Source organism: Cyprinus carpio, chromosome A4 (genome assembly GCF_018340385.1).
Source record: "Cyprinus carpio isolate SPL01 chromosome A4, ASM1834038v1, whole genome shotgun sequence".
Classification (NCBI taxonomy): Eukaryota; Metazoa; Chordata; class Actinopteri; order Cypriniformes; family Cyprinidae; genus Cyprinus; species Cyprinus carpio.
This window is the reverse complement of record NC_056575.1, coordinates 13668096-13689202: the sequence shown is the minus strand read 5'-3', so window position 1 is coordinate 13689202 and position 21107 is coordinate 13668096. Positions and strand designations below refer to the sequence as shown.

Sequence of the window (21107 nt, the reverse complement as noted above, 5' to 3'; positions counted from 1 at the left end):
CTACTCTAATTCTATTCTTAAAAAAAAAAAACACTTGTCCCTTTTAGACTTGCACTCTATTAATTTGCTGCTTGTTTTCTTTAAAAAAAAAAAAATAACTAACACTAGCTTTCTAATCTTTTTGTATTCTGTCTGTCTTCTTTTTTATTTATTATAGTATTAACAAAAGCAAAAAAAAGGTCTCTAACACTAGCTTGCTCTATTCTTTTTCTATTCTATCCATTTTCTTTTTATTTATTATATAATTTAAAAAGCCCTTGCTATGTGTACTGCATTAAGCTAACTGAGACTTGTTATAGCACTTGTATATGATTACTCTCTTGTTGTTTTTGATTGTTTCCATTGTCCTCATTTATAAGTCGCTTTGGATAAAAGCGTCTGCTAAATGACTAAATGTAAATGTAAATATTGTAATAACATTTCACAATATAACAGTTTTTTTCTTTTTTTTAAAAAATCAAACAAATATAGCATTGGTGTGCATAAGAGACTTTTTTCATCAACATTAAAAAAGAGGTTACTGACCCTAAACCTTTGAATGGTAGTTTTGAGTAGTACCTGTACATCAAAATATAGTGGCAAAGTGGAAAAGTCATGCCTGATACATAATAACTAAAGATATAAAAATGAATCTAAAGATGCATTTTTACAGCATGCATAATACACAGATGCACTACTTTGACAAATCCAATTTTTTACAACATTAATAAAATTTAGATTGAAGTGATGATTTCTGGTTAAACCCAGCCAATCTAGCTTATATGTCACAAGTTTAAGAATATTTAATATGTGCTATTGCTGTTTACACACATACAAGTCCATACCAGATCAAACTGGTTGACAATCGAAATAAAGCTGAAGAAAAGTGAATATTATACTACGAAAGTGGAAACAAAACCTTGAAATAAGCAGCAATATGAAATACAAGTTTCTTCAGATGAAAATCTGGGCTCTTCTTTCAAAATGAGTTTGAAGGTTTATGAATTGATTCAACAGTAAAGAAACATTTAATGCATTACAGGGCACATTGATAAGATTGACCATCCATCTTAATGTAACAATTTCTAAAACAGTTTATCAGTCTATATTGATTGTTAAGCTGGAATATATCACCCTGAGCGCTATACAAGGACATTCATGCCTATGTGTGCGGGTGGAGGGATAAAGCAACTCATCTTTGTTAGTGTGGGAGGGTTAGGGGGTGCAGGCAGGCAGATTGAGAGAGAGAGATTACTTACGTTAACCTCTGTGATGGCTATATCAACAACACTACCCACTACAATAAGGGCATCAAACGTGTTCCATGCATCAACAAAATAATGCTGGACGGAAAACAACAAAACAACAGATAAAAAAAGAAATGAAAAAGAAAAGGAGAGAGGAGAAAATAAGGAAGAAAACAGTTACACATGAACAATTAACTCACAGAAGACATGAAGAGAAATCATAAAATCAAATGACGGGTGTGAGGAAATCAAAACGAAATCAGAGAATCCCATGATGAACCGGGACCTGTCATGCTCCACAGCAGCAGTCAAACATCCATCAAAACCACCCTGAAAAGAACGGCCAGGGGTCCTGGGTTAGTTCAGGTGTGATTGTTAGTTACAGCAAAACAACATACATCGCAGCCTGGAGGATGAAAAGAAACGTTCGCTCTCTCTCTTTTATGGGGCCTACCGAAAAACTCTCCTCTACGAACACTTTTTCTCCTGCACGTGTGCCCTAAATAAACCTCTCACCGCCACAGGGCGACCTGCCACTGCAGCCATCTTGCCGTCAGAACAGGAAATGAAGAGTTGGAGGAGAAAGCAGGAGCAGAGAATGGCAGGAAGCACAGGGGGGAATGAAAGACAGCAGAGATGGACAGGAGAGCAAAAGAGAGAAAGGGAGTTGGGAAGAGAGAGAGAGAGGTGGCGATGTACTTACGTTGATCTCACTCAGAATGACGTCTATAATGCTGCCAATTACGATGAGGAAGTCAAAAACATTCCAGGGGTCACTAAAGTAACCCTACACAGGACGAGGGGAAGGTGGGGGTGAGGGGTGAGAGAGGGCAGTTAGAGAGGCAGAATTGACCATCACTACCGCTGCCGTACCCATGATGCATGAGCACAGTCAACCCACAACGTTAGCCAATCACCATTCAGCACAACAAAATTAGCCCATCTACTGTATAGACTTTCAGGAAATTACTGATTTAAGAAGTCCATTTCCACAAGAAAACGCTCTTTGATTTGTGTTGATGCTCTCGTTTAAAAGGAAAAGATAGTTTTCAGGGCTCTATGGGAAGTCGCTTCATCTTGCAATGTAATTCTGAGCGGATGGCATCTCTACTGACACCATCTTTACAATATCTGATTTGTGCTTAATAGGGCAGGAAAACCTTTAATGGACTGGAAATGGCTGCCAAGTTATGCGAGAAATAATACTCTTTAAACACTGATGGAATTACGTCTTAAGGCAGGCGATGAAACTCATTTCTAAAGAAGAGCGAGAGAGAGAGACTGTCATTTTACGTTACATTCATTTCAGTCCTCATCTGGGGCAAAACTAGTGACTGTAGTAAAACATTTCAAAGACATATAGGTTAAATAAGTGAGATGTGACATTTCTGAAGATAAGCAGAGTGGTATCCACTGTAAACTGTGCATTTGATGACGCAAACAAAAAATGAAACAGAAACCATCTAGCCTGGAGGACAGCTGTGAAAACTGCTTGTTAAACAGCACATGGCAAGAAAAAAAAACACTTCAAAGCACTGATAATAAAGTTCTGTATAATGAATGCTGGGTAAGACTGGGACATCAATTTTAAGAATAGCTTATAGTCTAATCATCTCAAATCTATTTTTTTTTTAAATAATAAAATACAATTTCTTTTTAAAGACTTAATCTTCAGAAGTTCCTGGATACTAAAGTCTAATAATAAATCTAGTTTCACTGTTTAATGGAACGCTTTAGCATGAAAATCAGCTTTGCTCATATAATACTGTACATTGAAACATGCAGGGCGTACCCTGGGTTTGAAGGCGATGAGTTTGAGGATCATTTCCACAGTGAAGAGGCCGGTGAACAACATGTTGAGGATATTCATGGCTTTGCTGAACGACTGAGATTGGCCATGATGCTGCAAACACACAATCAAACAGATTTTGTTTTTTTGTTTTTTAATATTCAGTTTGTGTATTTGACTATATGCATTAGTTCAGTTAGTGAGCATACTGACCTGCATGGCCAGGCAGATGGTGTTGAGAAGAATGAGGGTGAACATCAGGTACTCAAAGTAGGTAGAGTTCACCACGTACCAAACCTTATACTGATACGGGTTCTTGGGGATGTACCTGCGCAGGGGACGGGCCTTCAGGGCATATTCCACACACTGACGCTGTACAGACACAGAAATGTATGGAGATATAATTAGAGTTACACTTTTAAAAACTCTCTGTGTTCCTTTAGAGATATTGTCACCCGTCTACCTGGTTCTTGTCCAGCTCACAGTTTTTGTACTCTTGCTCTCCCTGCTCCTGAAATGTCACAATGACGAAACCTACGAATATGTTCATCATGAAGAAGGCGATGATGATGATGTAGATGATGAAGAATATAGAGATGATCACACGGTAGTTGTAGATTGGGCCAACATCCTCTGTATGGGAGTCAATGGCTCTGTAGAGGAGCCTGTGGGAGAACAGAAAGCTTCTTGTCAGTGTTTTAAAACACTGCTTTTAAAATGATTCAGTCATTTATAGTAATATTTAGCTCATAAGCTAATAGTCATTAGCTTTTAGAAACTGCTATCATGAAATCTCACATGTATTGGCATCGACTACAGAAATTGTGGTATTGTGATTGTGCAGTAATTGTAATTGAAGTATATGTGAAGAAGAAGTATGAGTGTGTTTGTGTATCGCACCCTGGCCAACCCTCAAAAGTGGATACGGCAAACAGAGCCATCATGCCCTGCAGGACATCATCAAAGTTGAAGTCACTGTTCTCCCATGAACGCTGTGCTTTCTCTGGTTTCCCAACATTCCCATCTTTGTATAATATATAGGACCCTCTGGAATACACACACACAGTGCACACATATACATATGAATGAGCTGTTTTTACTGTAAATGCTACTGTAAACTTTGTGCCCAAAGAAAGAGGGATGTTACCTGCATTCGGAATGTGTCTGTTTAGAGGTGTCTGTGCAGTAGAAGAATTTGCCCTAGAAAACAAACATCAGGACCAGGACTAAAATTCCATTCGTTTTCTCCACAGAGAACTAGATTTTCAGCAATAATGTATAAACCTTTCACTGGTTTGCTCTTTTACAGAAGTATGTGTTGTGAGAAAGCACGAATTACCTTGAAAAGTTGAACACCAATACAGGCAAACATGAACTGCAGCAAAGTGGTGACGATGACGATGTTCCCGATGGTACGGATGGCTACAAACACACACTGGACCACATGCTGGGGATGCAAACAAAGCACTCAGTTAAAATAAATGCTCAGCACATCCATCACACTATATGGAAAGTGTAGGTTAGAGTATTATTATAATGGTTTTGCATGATATGAATTATGTGTGTTAAATATTGTGTCTTTGAGGCCCTTGGCTCTGTTGATTGCTCTCAGGGGCCTCAACACCCTCAGCACTCTGAGAATCTTTACTACATTAATGGCACTTGACCTGTGAATCACAGAACAGTTCATTACTGATCATGTGACCTACACACAACACTATACAGAGAAGCAGATATCCCCAGACAGCAGAGGAGGGGGAAAAAACTACATTGGCACCAAAGATTAAATGAATTAAAAAAAAAAAAAAAACATTTTGTTTCATTATAAAATATCAGAAAATTATGAATATATATTATAGTATTTATTAATATTTTGAGCTAACTTTTGTTTTTTTTTTTTTATTTTTCATTTTTTTTTTTATTTTTGTTTTTGTATTTTTATTTTTTGTTTTAATTTTATTGATTTTTTTTATTTTACAATTTTTAAATAATGTTTTTTTTTTTTTTTTTGTACTTCAACAAACTTTTTTAATTTATTTCAGTTTCATTTCAATTACCAAACATATTTGGAATAGTTATGAATAGTTTTAGTTAACAATAACAATTGGCCAGACACAAATCGCATTTGATTGGACATTGGTATTAAAAAGCGTTACACTGAATATGTTATTTGTGACATGAGAAGCAGTAGTCCTGGTTAGTTTGTCAGTTAGTTTGGAAAAAAGGTACTTACTGAACTCCAGAGGAGATCAGAGACACACTGACCACCACCAGATCCAAAATATTAAAATAATTCCGACAAAATGAACCCTTATGTAGGAATGCTCCATACGCTGTCATCTGAGAGGAAGAGCGGACAAATGGAGAGTCAGTGAGGAATTAGATGAGTATGGAAAGAACACAGAGAAGCCTGTAGTAGGAAAGATTAGCATGAAATGAACTGGGACACTTTCACCTTTAAAATGTAAATTTACCTTCAGAATGATCTCTATGGTGAAGATTCCTGTAAACACGTAATCTGCATAGCCTAGAATCTAGCAGAGAAAAAGAGAGGCGCTCATACCAGAGCCTTTTAACAGCAGTGCTACAAATGTGATGTACATGTCAGTGTGTGTTTGTGTGTACCTGATTCCTGAATGAGTCATTATTCACTGGGTCCTCCGCTGCCAGTGAAATACTGCTCAGCAGTATAAAGAACAGGATTAAATTGGTGAAGATGTTGTGGTTTACAATCTTATGACACAAAACCCTGAACCTACAGAAGAGAGAGAGAGAGAGAGAGAGAGAGAGAGAGAGAGAGAGAGAGAGAGAGAGAGAGAGAGCAGAAAAAATGGGTTTGAGAGACATTTTTGGGTTTGGATTTTGAATACACACTAAGTAACATGATGTGAATATCGAGGTCTTTAAGTGTACATGTGGTTTTCATACTTGTTATTGGGGCTGAAAATAAAGAAAGCCCTGGCTTCTGGCATGGGGACAGCTTTCTCCTTCAGCTGAATGTCAGAGAGTGGACGTGGACGAGGACCTACTGGCATCTCTGGCTCCTCATCGTCCTCCTCTCCTGCTGAAAAGAACAAACAAGAGAGACTTTTCGGAAAGAATTCCACTAACTGCATCAGACACATCTTCTCTCAACATTTCCACACAGGTCTTTGCATTACTGTAAAAAAAGGTAAAGATGACATGGACCAGGAAATGTGTAGAACTTGGGGGAAATCAACAAGAGTAAAGAGAAAGACGTCTTTGCTCAACTGAAAAACAATTCACATAGAGTGCTCCCAGAGCTGAATAAAACAGGCCTGGGCTCTTCTGTAGAACTGCTTTTGACTGTTTCTTCAGTTTTTTAATGAAAACAGTATTTTTTTGTTTTAGCTCTTTCTCTTAACACACCTGGGAAGTCGTTCACAGGATATGGATTCTTCTCCTCATTCTCCTCCCCTGTGTACTCATCTATGTTGATCTAAAATCAGAAAGCAAACAATTTGAAAATATTTGATCATTTATTATTTATTATAATTCATTAATAACATATTTATAATTATTCACCCCACAAATTACTGTAAAATGGTAATAAAAATTACAAATAGTTGGCATCTGTACATTTGTGTAATTCTGTCTGTGGTCTGTACGTAATTTTTTTTAATTACATACAATAAACAATAACACTAGTGTATTTTATAATGTTTTTGTTGCCACTATCTCCACTCCAGGCTGTGTGCACTATATTCCTACTAATCTGTTCCCTTAATCTGTGTTTCTATGTGGCTTCTTGCTAGTGACCTTGGTGGCAGTCTCTCCATCAGAAGTGATGGATTTAAGTTCAATCTTTTCCTCTTTCTTTTCATCCTCCAGAGGTGGTTTCTCAGAGTTCTGCCGCTTCTCTGGACTGGCCGTTCTGTAAGATAGAAATTGCATCATGAATGTGTGCATTTGCAGCTTTATGGGCCCACTAAGCACCTGTATTTACAGCTCTTCAGAGGGGCAAAAACACTTCTGTAAAATGATCCTTAATTTCCTCAATGTTAAACTAATGAAGTCATAACTGATACACTTAATGAGCTCATTAGGCAGGGGGCAGGAAATCTTTATAGGAAGGTTTTACGGGCCCTCAGATCATCTCAAAGCATTGCACTCATGTGAACTGTGAGTCAGTGAACCTGGCCAGCTTCTTCCTCTCTTTCTCCTCCTCTTCCTCTTTCTGCGCAGATGTCAGACTCTCTGCGTCTGCCAGGTTGTCCACGGCAATGGCCAAGAAGACATTCAGGAGGATGTCTGTTTAGAGTTCAGGAACGGAAATATCTGTTTTATAATGAACTCTTTTATTTTGTGATACATCATGTTGTGTTAAACAGGTTTTAGGATACAGTTTCCGCAGATGAAGAGGATGATGAAATAAATGCAGACAAGCATGCCAGGAAAGGAGGGCCCACCATATGCCATGATCCCATCATACATCACAGAGTTCCAGTCCTCTCCGGTCAAAATCTACAATCAGAAAATAAATCCAAATCAAACATCAGGTTTGAAGACACATGAAGAGTGCGTGCTGTGACTGTGGCAGAACCTGAAAGACGGTGAGGAGAGACTGCGGGAAGTTATCGAAGGTGCTGCGGCGCGTCTCGTCAAAGTTGAACTTGCCACCAAAGAGCTGCATTCCGAGCAGACTGAAGATGATGATGAACAGGAAGAGCAGCAGAAGCAGGGACGCGATAGAGCGCACCGAGTTCAGCAGAGACGCCACTAGATTACTGAGAGAGTTCCAGTACCTGAGAGAGGACAGTCAGCATTAGTACAAAGTCACACCCCACAATTAACAAAACGTACACGTCTCTAACACATACCTGGTGATCTTGAAGATGCGGAGCAGACGCACACAGCGCAGCACAGAGATGCCGAGGGGTGACATGATCTTAGTCTCTACCAGGATAGTCTCCAGAATTCCACCGCACACCACAAAACTGTCGAAGCGGTTGAAAAGGGAGACGAAATAGGCCTGTAGACCCAGGCTGTACATCTTCAGCAGCATCTCACCGGTAAAAAGAGCCAGCAACACCTTATTGGCGATATCTGTAAGCACAGAAAAAAAAAACAATCACTATGATATTTATACAGCACAGAGACCTGAAAAGCCATCCATTAGTTTTTTAACCCTCTAGGGTCTCCTGGAGAAATTTTGACATGCCCTGACAATAGTGTATTTTTCAGTTTCTTAATATATTAATAATGGCTAAAGTCTGATTGCACCGTATTCAGCACAAACTGTGCTACAATAATACAAAATAAATAGAAATAAATATTTGAATTAATAATTATATTGATCAAAAGTGACAGTAAAGATATTTTACAATGTTAAAAATGTATCACCGTTTCCCCAAAAATATTTAGCTGATAAAATATTAAACTGTTTTCAACATTGACAACAACAGGAATTGTTTCTTGAGTCCAAATCAGCATATTAAAATGATTTCTAAAGCATATTAAAATGATATATTTAACTAACAGAATTTTCTTTTTAAATGACAATAATATTTCACAATATTACTGTTTTCACTTGATCAAATAAATGCTGCCTATGTGAACGTGAGAGAATTTAAAAAAAAAACATTTTCATCATTGAGTGTGTCTGGAAAAAAACTAATATAGTGTGACATCACACAGAATCAGCATTGCGTTATTTACTAAAATAGCTGGAGTAAAGTAGTGTTTTTAACAGAGCGTCCTTGGTTGGCGAAGTTCTTCAGTATAGACAAATCAAACAACGCTTCTGAGATCAATTACAGTACGTAACAACATTATGGGATTCGATGGTCACTGCTGAGCTCTGAGAGATATCAGATATGGAAGTCATAAAAGTAGCTTCACCAAGGACAACTAATGAAAATGTATAGTACATCACACATAGACTTTTAGAAATATTTGACCGCTCAAGGCTGCATTGTTGTATATTTCAGTAGCATCAGTATTGTACATTGAAATATGTATGGTATTGTTGTGTACCTTGTACATTGGTGAGCCAGTCTGGCTGCTGGTGGTGCTCAGAGGCGATAGTAAGTGTGTTCAAAAACACCAGGAAGATCACCAGCCAGTAGAACACATTTGACTTCACTGCTGCACGGCACGTGCGCCGACATAACCGATTCCATCGGCGTGAATATCGACTGCAAATACAAAGAGAGAGAGAGAGAGAAACAGAGAGAGAAATATAATATAAAACGTGCAGAGTTCAAAGTCTGTACAATCTGACAACATTCTTACCACCCGGGATAAATATTCTTTTAGTAGTCACTAAATGCACTATCTGGAAACATGACAACTATGTGTGCAGTGATTGGAAATGCTGCTGCTCTCAATTATTTTGGCATCTATAGCAAACAAATCTAACCTGAACAACACTGGCAGTCTGAACTTGTTAATGGATGTTCAGCCACTGATTAGAGGGCAACCGTGATGATCAATACACAACACTGGCATCGAAACACAACAAACACACACAAACATATATATATGAAGAACGGTAAGGAAGGCAGCCTCGCCTTCCGATGGTATGTAATGTACTAACCTGAATTTGGATTTGGAGATCCTATTTCTGGAATGGAAAACAGAATGTGTTATACATACAGAACAGACACAACATCATGAAGGACAGTGTTTCCACAGAGACAGCAGAACTGGGGGGGGGGGGCAGTCAGGTATGTTAGGTAAATTAGATAGATAGATAGATAGATAGATAGATAGATAGATAGATAGATAGATAGATAGATAGATAGATAGATAGATAGATAGATAGATAGATAGATAGATCACACTGAGTGTCGCACTGCCTTCCTGTTTTCAGGAAAGACTCATCATTTACAGTAATACATTTTTGTTACATTCAACTTGTGGTATGCATTCATATTTATGAGAAATTAAACAGTTCTTATGATTTAACTGTTCACATATTTTCAATATCTGTGGTAATGTTTGTACATAATTACTGTTATGGCTGTGTATTGCATAAATGTTCCTGTCTGTGTTTGTGACACAAAACACTGATCACTAACGGGGCAGATCAGCTGGAAAACAGATGACAGCAACAGATGCACAGAGAGCGAGAAAAAAAAAAAGGGGAAAAAAAAAGATACTGAAGATCACGGGAGCGCCAGGAGCCACCCACTGAGCCCTGCTGACCTCGACTACCAGTTTACTGGCATTAACTTGGACTCCTACAACCATTTAAAACTAGCTCTCAACCTTACAACTGAGATCTCTGTAAATGTCTGAATACTGAAAAGCATAAGTATGAAGAGAATTAAACATGGAGGGAATTACGGAATTAGAGGAAAGGAGAAGAGATGATAAGGAAGGAGAACAGAATGAGGAGGAGAAAAGAGGAGGAACGGGATGCTTTGGGGACTTACGCCATGCGAGTACAGCAGGTCTCTCCCTCCATGTCTCCAGCGGGAGCATTATCAGTGTTCACAGACTCATTTTCACTGGCCGGCATACTCACTGCATGAGACAGAGAAGGAAAGAGGTGGAGAGAGAGAGTGCAATGAATTCCCAGCAAAGGATTATACTCATTTCTCATCAAAGGCTGGTTTCACACACACACACACACACACACACACACACACACACACACACACACACACACACACACACACACACAGACTTTCAACCTCTAAAGAACCCTTACTTAAGCTTTTACACTGACAGCAGATATATGATCAGGGTTCAAAATTAACACTTGCCAAATGACAAATGTGAGTAAAAACAGGCGTTTTAACATAATACATAAAACATAATCCATAAGTCTAACAGCAAGGACAATAATCTGAACCTCACTGATGTAAGTGAGGTAACTGATTCAAAGACAAACAGTTTACTAAAGAAAACATCTGCTATGATCTTTTGCATTCATCTAAGGAGTTTTCTTTTCTCTCTCTCTCTCTAGAACATATGTGAAATATTCTTCACAGCAAGTCAAAAAGAATACATCATGAACCAAATGTGTTTGTTGACTGTTTGTGACAGGTGCATTTTCAATGAGAAACAGAGATTCAATTGTTTAGTATATGATGTGTCAAAAAAAACAAAAAACAAAGCCGTTTGTCACTAATACGCAAATAAAAGAATAAATAAAAAATTTGAGAAAGTTGCTAATGAGCCAGTTCTTATTAAACAGACTCAACAGTCTTGATGACAGCCAAGCCAACCTTTCAGCCATATCCGAGATCAGATGTGACCTTTAATGTTTAATATGGACCATATGTGAGAATGTCTGCCCCAAAAAGTGTTTGAAAAGAATTAAATACCACATTTCATCAACACACATATACTGTGTGTGATGGGTGTTGAACCAATGAATCGATTTTTATTATACTAGACCTCAAACCAACAGCATATAAAACGCTTAATGATTTGGATGGGTTCTTTTCAGATTTTTTTTGAATGGGTTCATTCCCATTTCAAAAAAAAAAAAAAAAAAAGAAAAAAAAGTTGGACAAACTTTTTGTCAAAACAATGCTAATCTACCAATCAGCATGCAGACCTACAATTCCATCTCATTAACATGCACAGGGGGCGGGGTCAAGCAGGGTCTCTAAATTCCATGCTGCATTTTCATTGGCTCTGATCTTTTCTCCCAATTCTATTTCTTAGTTAAAAACACACATTACCATCCAGACTACTGGAAATGGGATTATGGGATTATGTTTGATTGGATATTCCAAGACAGGATTACAGATGTCGAACTGTGACATTACATCATCAGAATGCTGATGATGTATTATGAAAATTGATGCATTTAAAAATGATATGGACATTATGTAATTTTTTCCTCTTTTAAAAAGATATTTCAGAACACAAACACTCTAAACAAATCTCACGTAGATGGGGGTGAAGCAACATGAGTCAGGAGAAAAATGCATACAATACTTTGCAATCTATCTCTATTAACATCTCACCAGGGCTGTCAAAGAAATCACAACCTCAGAGACAGAACCATCTGAACCGTGGTGTGCACAGCAGAAATGTTTCTATCTAGGAATCACATGCAGATCACATCGGAACAGACGCCTGATGTGTGACTAAAATTTACTACAAAGCACCTTATTCTGATTAAAATACCTGGAGAGAAAAAAAATGACATGCTATAAATCCAGATATTTCAAACAGAAAGACTTCTACAACCCCAAAAGAGCAGTGAGTCCAAATATCAAGACTCTCAGATTTTCCTGCCCGTCATCATTCAGAAATCTAAAATACAGAGAACTGAGCAGGGAGACCCCGTCACCATCCGTAACCAGATTGACCTGTCTGGGTGGGAAAGGATGTGCTGGGGGCCAGTATAAAAGTCTGGGGGGCTTGTTGCACTTTTGCCATGCAAACACGCAAAAGTAAACCGTGATTGCTATGGAGACGCACACGCCTTACGAAGCAGAGCTGCTTTTTTCTTCACCGCTCCACGGATGTACTGTAAACGATGATTCTTCCCTGAAAACAACAGAGCGAGACTCAAACAGTCAAAGACAGACACACTCACAGACAGAAAGAGAGAGAGCCGCCACCAGCCCTCTCTGCCCCAAACACTTATCGCTAAGAAGGGCGGTCACATCCAACTCACTTGACACAAAATACTTAACATAAAACATCACTGTTAATACAAAAAAAAAATTAAGTTACTGAGTTGCAGTTGTATTTTGTGCCACTAGATGTGCGTCAGCATGTGGATCACAGTATATCTCTATATACTGTACGTGTGTGAAAGTGTTTTCCCATCTGATCTCAGTAAGGGGCCGGACTGACAATACACACTCTGAGGCTCTGAAATACCAGAGTCAAAAATAAGTCCAAATACACTGTACGTGTGTGAAAGTGTTTTCCCATCTATATATATATATATATATATATATATATATATATATATATATATATATATATATATATACACACACATACATATATATATCCCTGCAGGGACTTTCCATTCACATCTATTATTGTTAATAAAACAAAGCCTAAAACTAGCATCTTTTTCAAGTCTAGTGTAGGCAACTTTTTTTTAGACATCTTTTTATCTAGTGTAGATTACTGTCTAGACATTTTCTGAACCTTTTGTCCTTATGGAGACAAAAGTCCCCCACAAGGACATTCGTTCTGCTTCTGATTGCTTATTTTCAAAAATGTAATTTCTAATATGGATAGCAAAACCTGCCCAAATACAAACACATTCATCTATTCATTCAAGTTTTAGTTTGTGGTGAGTTTCTCTCATCTGCAACTTGAACAATCCATATTATATCTAAATATTGTGTATACAGTAATCTGACCAAATCATTTATATCTGTCACAGCAAGCAAGATTAACTTTCTCCAAAGTTTTTGTGCTCTAGAAATCTGACAAAACATGCAGGCATGTTGGCAGCCAATTTCACACTCAATATTTTGGGTGAGCTGCTGTTTATTTTAATCAAATAGAAAACCGTTTCAGCAATGACTATAAACATCATATCTGGACATGTAAAACTAGCTAATAGACAAATTTGTGTTTTCAGTGAATATTACTCAAAATTGCCAAAGTTGACTAGCTGCCTATAGGATGTCAGGCCTTGATCATGCTTGAAGGGCCAGAGATAAAAAAAAAAAGAAACAATGTTTAATGCAGATAATTTTACGTATTTTCAGTATAAATTAAAATAATAGAAAAGTCTGCATTTAACACTGTAACACCTAAAAAGTAACATTTCAATGTCCTCATCTGCATTTAAAATCAACATATTAAATTTGCATGGACAAAGCTCTTGCAAAACGTCTCAGATGCTAACAAACTCAGAGCAGATCTTCATACTCACGATTTCTAGGCTTGTCGTCGTCCAGTCCGTCGTCATCGTTCTCAGGGTCGATATCCTCCGCCTGCGTGATCCAGTCCAGGTAGCCCTTTAGATCCTCCTCCAGCTGCTGCTTCTCACGGAGCTTCTGGAAATCACCGCGTGCTTTGGCCTTTTCTCGCTCTTTAGAGAACTCTCTGAGAAATGGAAAGAGAGAGACTTCCTCTAAATATCCATCCCATAAAATAAACAAATTGAATCAGAAAAAAAGTTTAATAATTAGAAAATATTAAAAGATCAAATAAATATTAGAAACACTTCTGTAAGGGCACATACACTACACTACTGTTCAAAGTTTGGGGTTCTTTAATGTTTGAAAAAAAGTTTCTTATGCTGCTCACCAAGCCTGCATTTACTGAATTTGAAAAACAGAAATATTGTGAAATATTATAGCATTTTTTGTCATCAATTTTAATATATTTTAAAATATTCTATAAAATATAAAAACGCGTATATAAAAAATGATTGCTGTGATGAAGTTTCAGCAGTCATTATTCAAGTCATTTCTTATTATTATCAATGTTGAAAACAGTTTTGATGGTTATTTGATGAATATAAAGTTTAAAAGAACAGGATTTATTTGAATTAAAAGTCTTTTGTTACATTATAAATGCCTTTACTTTTCATAAACTTAATGTGTCCTTGCTTAATAAAAGTATTATTATTATTATAAAAAAAAATGTAATTTCCTGTCCCCAAACTTTTGTACAGTGGTGTATTTTGTAATAAACAGGACAAAACACATTCATAAACTCATTTTAAAAACAGAAAAAGAAAAAGGCAAACAAAACATCTTTTGACCTTTGCTTGTACAGACTTGTTTTAAACACAAAAAAGACAAAGGAAGATAACACAGCTCTCTCTCACACACACCCTCCAAAGGATTAAAATTTTGTTAGAAATAAAGAAGATGGAGAGAGAATGAATGAGTGTCCCTTACCCGCTTAAAACCCCAAGAACCAAATTAAGAACAAAAAAGGAGCCAATGATGATTAAAGTGACAAAATAAAGCCATGGCCAGGAATTCCCTACAGCATCATTCACCTGGGAATGGAGGAAAGGATGGAGTATGGGGGAAGAGAGGGATGGATGGATGGAGGGGTAGAGTTGAAGAGGGATGAATGAATAATTAGTATGTGTCTGCTGGACATGGGCAGTGCTACACAACCCCTCTCTGGCTCGCTCAATCCCAGTGCTTCGAGAAAGAAAAAAAAGTGTTTGAGCAGAGTTCAGTCAGAGCTTGTTCTACTGTCCACACTCTCTCTCTCACACACACACACACACACATTCAGCACACAATGCTTACCCGCTCAACACACCCAGAACCAGATTTAGAACGAAAAAGGATCCAAAGATGACCAGACTGACAAAATAGACCCACGGAAGCTCATAACCCATGGCATCCTGCATCTGAGACGAGGAGGGGACAGTTAGAAAAAGAAAGAAGATCGGAGAAGAGAGGAAGACAGTCAGCGGAAACGAGTGCAGTGAACAGCACATGCTTGTCCCTCAGAAACCCAGAACATGAAGCATAGAGCGAGAAAGACAGAGAGAGATAAAGAGAGAGAGACGTTTAGCCGAGTCTGTTTGACTGCATCAAAAGATGTCATCAGGAAAACCGTCAATCACTTTAAGTATCTGGAAGAGTGCAGAAGACTGAGATACAGTAAAGATGGGCTTTAGAGAGCAGCAGTGATATAATCACACTCACAGGGCTCAACAGGACTTTTTCTGATACCGAGTCTGGCCAGTAGTTTTTTTGTTTGTTGTTGTTACTTGCCATGGTGGCCCCACCAATTTAGAAGGTTTGATGTTTGTTTTCAGCAATGTTTGATGTCTGCTTATAAGTTTTATAGCATAATGCAACTTCATAAATTCATAAACAGCCTTTTGCTAGAAAATAATGTCATGTGATGCAAAATATTGCTGATTGGTTTGTAGTTTTCAGCACATTTTTCCTGTTGTATTACAAGTCATTTCTGCAAATTCAAAACATTGTCTTGGTGAAGAATCAGCAGAATATTGTATGTTAAATATATCAGAGATATCCGCAAGGTAAAAAAAATGGATGTACAAAATCAAAAAATTTAAATTTTACAGAGGCAACGTAACACTGGCCCAAGCTATTAAGTCATCCTTCTTGTTGAGCTGTAACATACACACCACTTACCTACTACTATATATATATATATATATATATATATATATATATATATATATATATATATATATATATATATATATATATATATATATATAAAATAAATTAATAAATAATATAATCTCTATCCACAATAATGGCAATCACATTGGAAGCTTATAAAATCCCCCCAAAATATATTTGAAACACTTTATATGTTATGCAGGGGCATTTTTTATTTATGTTCCATAAGATTTTCTGTAAAATACTATAGGAAAATTCCCATTATAGTTACATTACGATTCTATTTAGGATTTGTTCCAAATTAGTAAAGAAATTCCAGTAGGGTTCCTTTAGGATTTTTAACTAAAGACAATGGGAGATATTCTTAACCCCATTCATGTGTCTTTTCTCATTAAAGAGACCATGTGTGCTCATACAGTCATTAGGTGTGGTATGCTGTTATTGGAGCAGACTCACCCAGTACAGGACGTCAGTCCAGCCCTCCATCGTGATGCATTGAAACACAGTTAGCATGGCAAATGCAAAGTTATCAAAGTTCGTGATTCCATCATTTGGGCCTGCCCATCCCATCATGCACTGTGTTATGTTGGCCATGGAGCAGTGTCGTCCATGGGTGGAGCTTGGGGCGCAGGGGGCCGGCTTCTCTTCAGATATAGGACCTGAAAGAAAATGGGATTTTGTCAGCTGATCTGGGTAAATACCAGGGGCCAATGACTAAAACCGAGAAGGAACAAATACTACAGATAAAGCCCAGACCTTTGAGTCCATCTTTGAAGAAAAAACAAGTTCTGTGCATCTTGCCCATGAAGAGCTCTAGGCCGATGATGGCATAAATGATGATGACGAACAGAACGAGCAGAGCGATGTGCAGGAGGGGAACCATGGCTTTAATGATGGAGTTCAGCACCACCTGTAAACCTGCAACCACACAAGAAAGGAATCCAAAAATTACTGTAGATAATTCTCATGGATGGTTTTCTTTGTTTTATGAGTAAAGCATTTATTTTCTGAAAAGTAACTGTTTATACTAGGGATGCATGATAAATATTGGCACGATTTAATGTGCATCTCATCAGTAAAGCCAGTTCTGTAATCAGTGATAAATCTCTACATGGCATGCTTTCACGTGGAGCAGCATTTACTACACAGAGCCATTGTTCACTGACAAGCTGCGCAAAACCACAAACATATTTTAAGCAGCTTGTCAGTGAACAATGGCTCTGTGTAGTAAATGCTGCTCCACGTGAAAGCACACAGGTGTAGAGATTTAATCGCTGATTACAGAACTGGCTTTACTGACGAGATGCGCATTAAATATTGTGCCGATATTTATCGTGCATCCCTAGTTTATACTCAGAATATTATCAATAATAAAACGATAATGTGCAGTCATCAGCTAATCATGAACCCACTGTGAAGCCAGAACAGCTTAAACAAATGGTCAATTACAGTATACAGTTTAAAAGTCATTATACTTAGGTGCTGAAAAAATATTTGACTGCAGAATAAAATGACTGCTTAATCAGATACACAATCACATACATTTCAGAGAGACATATAATAAGAACTAATGAACGTTTGCATTCTGGACAAAACTGGCAATCAGAAAAAAAAAAAAAAAGGATTTGCCAACACAATAATAAAAAGCTGTGCCTACACATGCTTATAAGAATGACTTAATAGAGTTTTGATTTCTGAGTTGTGATTACTGAATCTCAAATCATTTCAGGAAGGAAATTAAAATTTATTTAAATGAGCCCTGACTCATGGACAACTTACTCAAGAGTCATCAGATGAGAGAGAGAGAGAGAGTGTGTGTGTGTGTGTGTGTGTGTGTGTGTACTCACTAGGTACTCCAGATACGAGTCTCAGAGGTCTCAACACTCTAAAGGCTCGCAGGGCTTTTACATCAAACCCTGCAGCCTTGCCTCCCATTGAAGTCCCACCATCCCCTTTAGTGGCCTGCTCTAATATTGCACTGAACAGCCTGAAAGAGAGAGAGAAAGTGGAAGCTATCGATTCATTATTAATTTACATTATTTAGTTAGTTATTAAATAATTTTTTTTTTTACTAAGTAATTTGTTAAGTGAGAAAAAGACAGCAGTCCTGACTTTACAAAGTTGGCAACAAATGAAAATCATGGGGGGGGGGGGCTTTTTCCATGATATGACTAGAGTCTTTTATACATACTGTTATTTTTTATTTTTTTTAATTTACTATTCATTTCTTTTGAAAGTGAACACTACTTTGAAACACTATCTAAGTTCTATCAATACCATGCACATTTAATATTATATTTGAAAATAAGATAACCAAAATAAAATGAAAAGCCTCTTAAGCTAATTTTTACCCATAAATCTACTTTATATTATTTTTTTAATAAATAAAGAAAGTCTGTAGACAGTAGACAGTTGTCAGAAATGACATTCAGACCAGTAGTGTGAGTGAACTAACTATTTTACTGGAAAAGTACTGTATGTTCATATAAATGATGTCATTATGTATTTTAAAATAAGAAAGCTAATATTAAGATAAAACATAAATACAATAAAATAAAATAAAAAAAGATATAAACAAATACTTATATATTTTTAGCCTATTTAGCAATTAAAGTATTTAAAAAATTATATATTTTTAGCCTATTTATAAATTAAAGTATTTAATATTTAGATAATAATAAATCATTCTGTTCCATAAACATGCTTATGCTCCTTGAACATAAGTTTATAATTTCATATTTAAAACATTACATTTCATAACACAATTTCAGCTTCTGTGCAAACACAACAAAGCTGCCCACTGACACCCTACAAAAAGCATTCTTCTCTATTAAAGTGTGTCAGATTTCTACGATAACTCAAACTGTACACCAGAGATCAGATCACTGACTCATGCATGCATGACACCGGGAGCTGGTACTCACCCTACCACCACGATGATGAAATCCAACAAGTTCCAGCCATTCCGCAGGTATGCATTAGGGTGACACAGCAACCCGTATGCAATAACTTTGAGAAATGCTTCCACCGTAAAAATGATCAGAAAGAGATACTCCACCCGTTCCTAGACAGACGAAAGGGAGACAAAGAGGATATTAGTTCTCTAATTGCATCAGCTCTAATATCTTTAAGCATAAAGCCGCTAGAAGCTCTGAATCAACGTCAGAAAATGTACTGAGCCATTTGTCTGGATGACATTTTATTACAGATCAAGCCTATCAGAAAAGAACAGATATCACACACACAAACACACACACAGAGTGTCGGTGCACCAGAGACACTGTGTTCGAGAGGATTATAGAGCAGAAATGCTGCGTCTGTAAATGCCAGATGAATTTCAAAGTCTTTGCTGACTGTTTCCCAATTTTCCTGTAAGGATCAAAACTGACATTTGGGAATCCCGACTCAGAACTGATTTGTTTCAACTAGCTGTCAATTGATTTAAAAACACAATGAAATAATTACACGATTAATCAAATGGACTGCATATCAATATTTGCTGAAATAATCCTCAGATGACAACAGTTCAAATATATGATATTCTTGTGGCAGATTTAATCACTAAATAGACAAAGTAGCTATAAATAAAAATAGGATTTTCAACAGGTCCTGGAGATGTACTGTAAGATAAAAGTCAAAATAGTTGATTTACACAGAAAGGAGAACATTAGCTTGAGAAATGACCACAATGTCATTGTAGCTTAGGGTTGTATTTCATGAAAAAGTCATTGTAGCTGATGGTTGTTTTTTTTGATGAATAAAATATTTTTTATATATATATTCTGCTGTCAAGTTCCTTTGTGAAAAGGTATTGAAATGAACACTGGGATAAGCCTTATTTTTTTTTGCACTCCAGATAAAAACTGCATAATTCAAATGAGAAAATAAATGCAGCTAGTTGTGTGGTCCAATAAATGTGTTACTATCTGCAAATTTCACAATTTACATAAACTGTAATATAGTAGACTTAAACCATATATAATTAATTGTAGCATAAAAAAATTAATGTATATATAATATATTATATATGGATGATTTCAAATTATTTTTGTGTTCAGCAGAAACACAGCAGCTTAAGGATCTGAAACAACATGAGGGTGAGTAAAAAAAAAAGACAGATTACTCATTGAATTACTCATTAAACAGGAGCAGAACGGTGTTTAGTTCATGTGGAATCACATTATAAATCCAACTGCTTTAAAAACAGGGTTAAATGATGCTATCACCTACTTTACTGTAGACCAAACTCTGAGATCTGGAATCAATACGAGGCTCTTAAATTAATTAAGCTCAATTACTGACAAGAGCCCTCGGTCATCAGCACAATCAACACCACAGCAATCCACTACACTCTCTCTCATACACACACACACATACTCACGCATACACACAGAACATCTATCAAATACATTTAAACAGACAGATGAATCTGTTTTATTAGATTTAATTATGGGTTAATTTTTGATGTCCTGTCCACATACTCCCTCTGTGTGACTGGGCAATGTGTAAAGGCTTTAGAAAAGACCATTAAAATAGAATATGTCATAGAATAAAAATAAAAAGAAGTCAAAAAACTTGCGCAAAACAATTATCCAACAACATTTGCAGTCTAATAGAACACATACTGCCAGTCCTGCTTGGCTTCCCCGCTTTGTCTCCTGATTTGCTGTGTGTGTGGACGTAGGAGGTGAGAGGTCGTGGGAGCTGCTCTGAGACTGTGCAGTCCTCTGAGAGCCATTTGGGTTAACAGAACAAAATAAGGGCTCCAGCTATGCTCACTGAGAGAGACAGAAATATTCCCATGGCTCTGTCTGTCAACAGTCACCTTTACAAAATATCAACTTGATCGTCAACCTGTTCTTAATAGTTCATGGATCATCCCAACATCGATTTGTACCCCATGAGCTTTGGGTCGCCAGCCCAGATCCATTCAAGCAACAAAACCTGCCAGAACCCTCTTTTTTCCTGCACATCAGTAATGAGGGCAAACTGGTTATGAAAAGAAAATGATATGGAATAAGGCTTGACTCTTGCTTTAGTTATTGTAGTCCACTCATG

General features: G+C 37.1%; 1 protein-coding gene across 32 annotated transcripts in view; it reads right to left on the bottom strand.

Moving 5' to 3' along the window:
- LOC109067996 (voltage-dependent L-type calcium channel subunit alpha-1C-like) overlaps positions 1-21107 on the bottom strand; it is a 119730-nt gene that overhangs the window by 18532 nt on the left and 80091 nt on the right. For 10 of the 32 annotated variants that reach the window (XM_042741815.1, XM_042741877.1, XM_042741852.1 and 7 more), the window contains exons 4-31: positions 18974-19113; positions 17897-18036; positions 16806-16967; positions 16506-16708; positions 15192-15295; positions 13850-14022; positions 10416-10506; positions 9575-9601; positions 9013-9173; positions 7857-8082; positions 7580-7781; positions 7380-7500; positions 7173-7287; positions 6796-6910; positions 6406-6475; positions 5944-6079; positions 5641-5770; positions 5490-5549; positions 5249-5355; positions 4595-4682; positions 4355-4462; positions 4163-4215; positions 3916-4062; positions 3479-3680; positions 3229-3387; positions 3019-3129; positions 1930-2013; positions 1239-1322 (exon numbers count right to left, since the gene is read on the bottom strand). In XM_042741815.1, the coding sequence (XP_042597749.1) occupies positions 1239-1322; positions 1930-2013; positions 3019-3129; positions 3229-3387; positions 3479-3680; positions 3916-4062; positions 4163-4215; positions 4355-4462; positions 4595-4682; positions 5249-5355; positions 5490-5549; positions 5641-5770; positions 5944-6079; positions 6406-6475; positions 6796-6910; positions 7173-7287; positions 7380-7500; positions 7580-7781; positions 7857-8082; positions 9013-9173; positions 9575-9601; positions 10416-10506; positions 13850-14022; positions 15192-15295; positions 16506-16708; positions 16806-16967; positions 17897-18036; positions 18974-19113 (3519 nt within the window). Of the gene's footprint in view, positions 1-1238; positions 1323-1929; positions 2014-3018; positions 3130-3228; positions 3388-3478; positions 3681-3915; positions 4063-4162; positions 4216-4354; positions 4463-4594; positions 4683-5248; positions 5356-5489; positions 5550-5640; positions 5771-5943; positions 6080-6405; positions 6476-6795; positions 6911-7172; positions 7288-7379; positions 7501-7579; positions 7782-7856; positions 8083-9012; positions 9174-9574; positions 9602-10415; positions 10507-13849; positions 14023-14825; positions 14930-15191; positions 15296-16505; positions 16709-16805; positions 16968-17896; positions 18037-18973; positions 19114-21107 lie in introns of all 32 variants that reach the window. The other 22 variants (XM_042741866.1, XM_042741886.1, XM_042741913.1 and 19 more) reach the window with 10 other exon arrangements.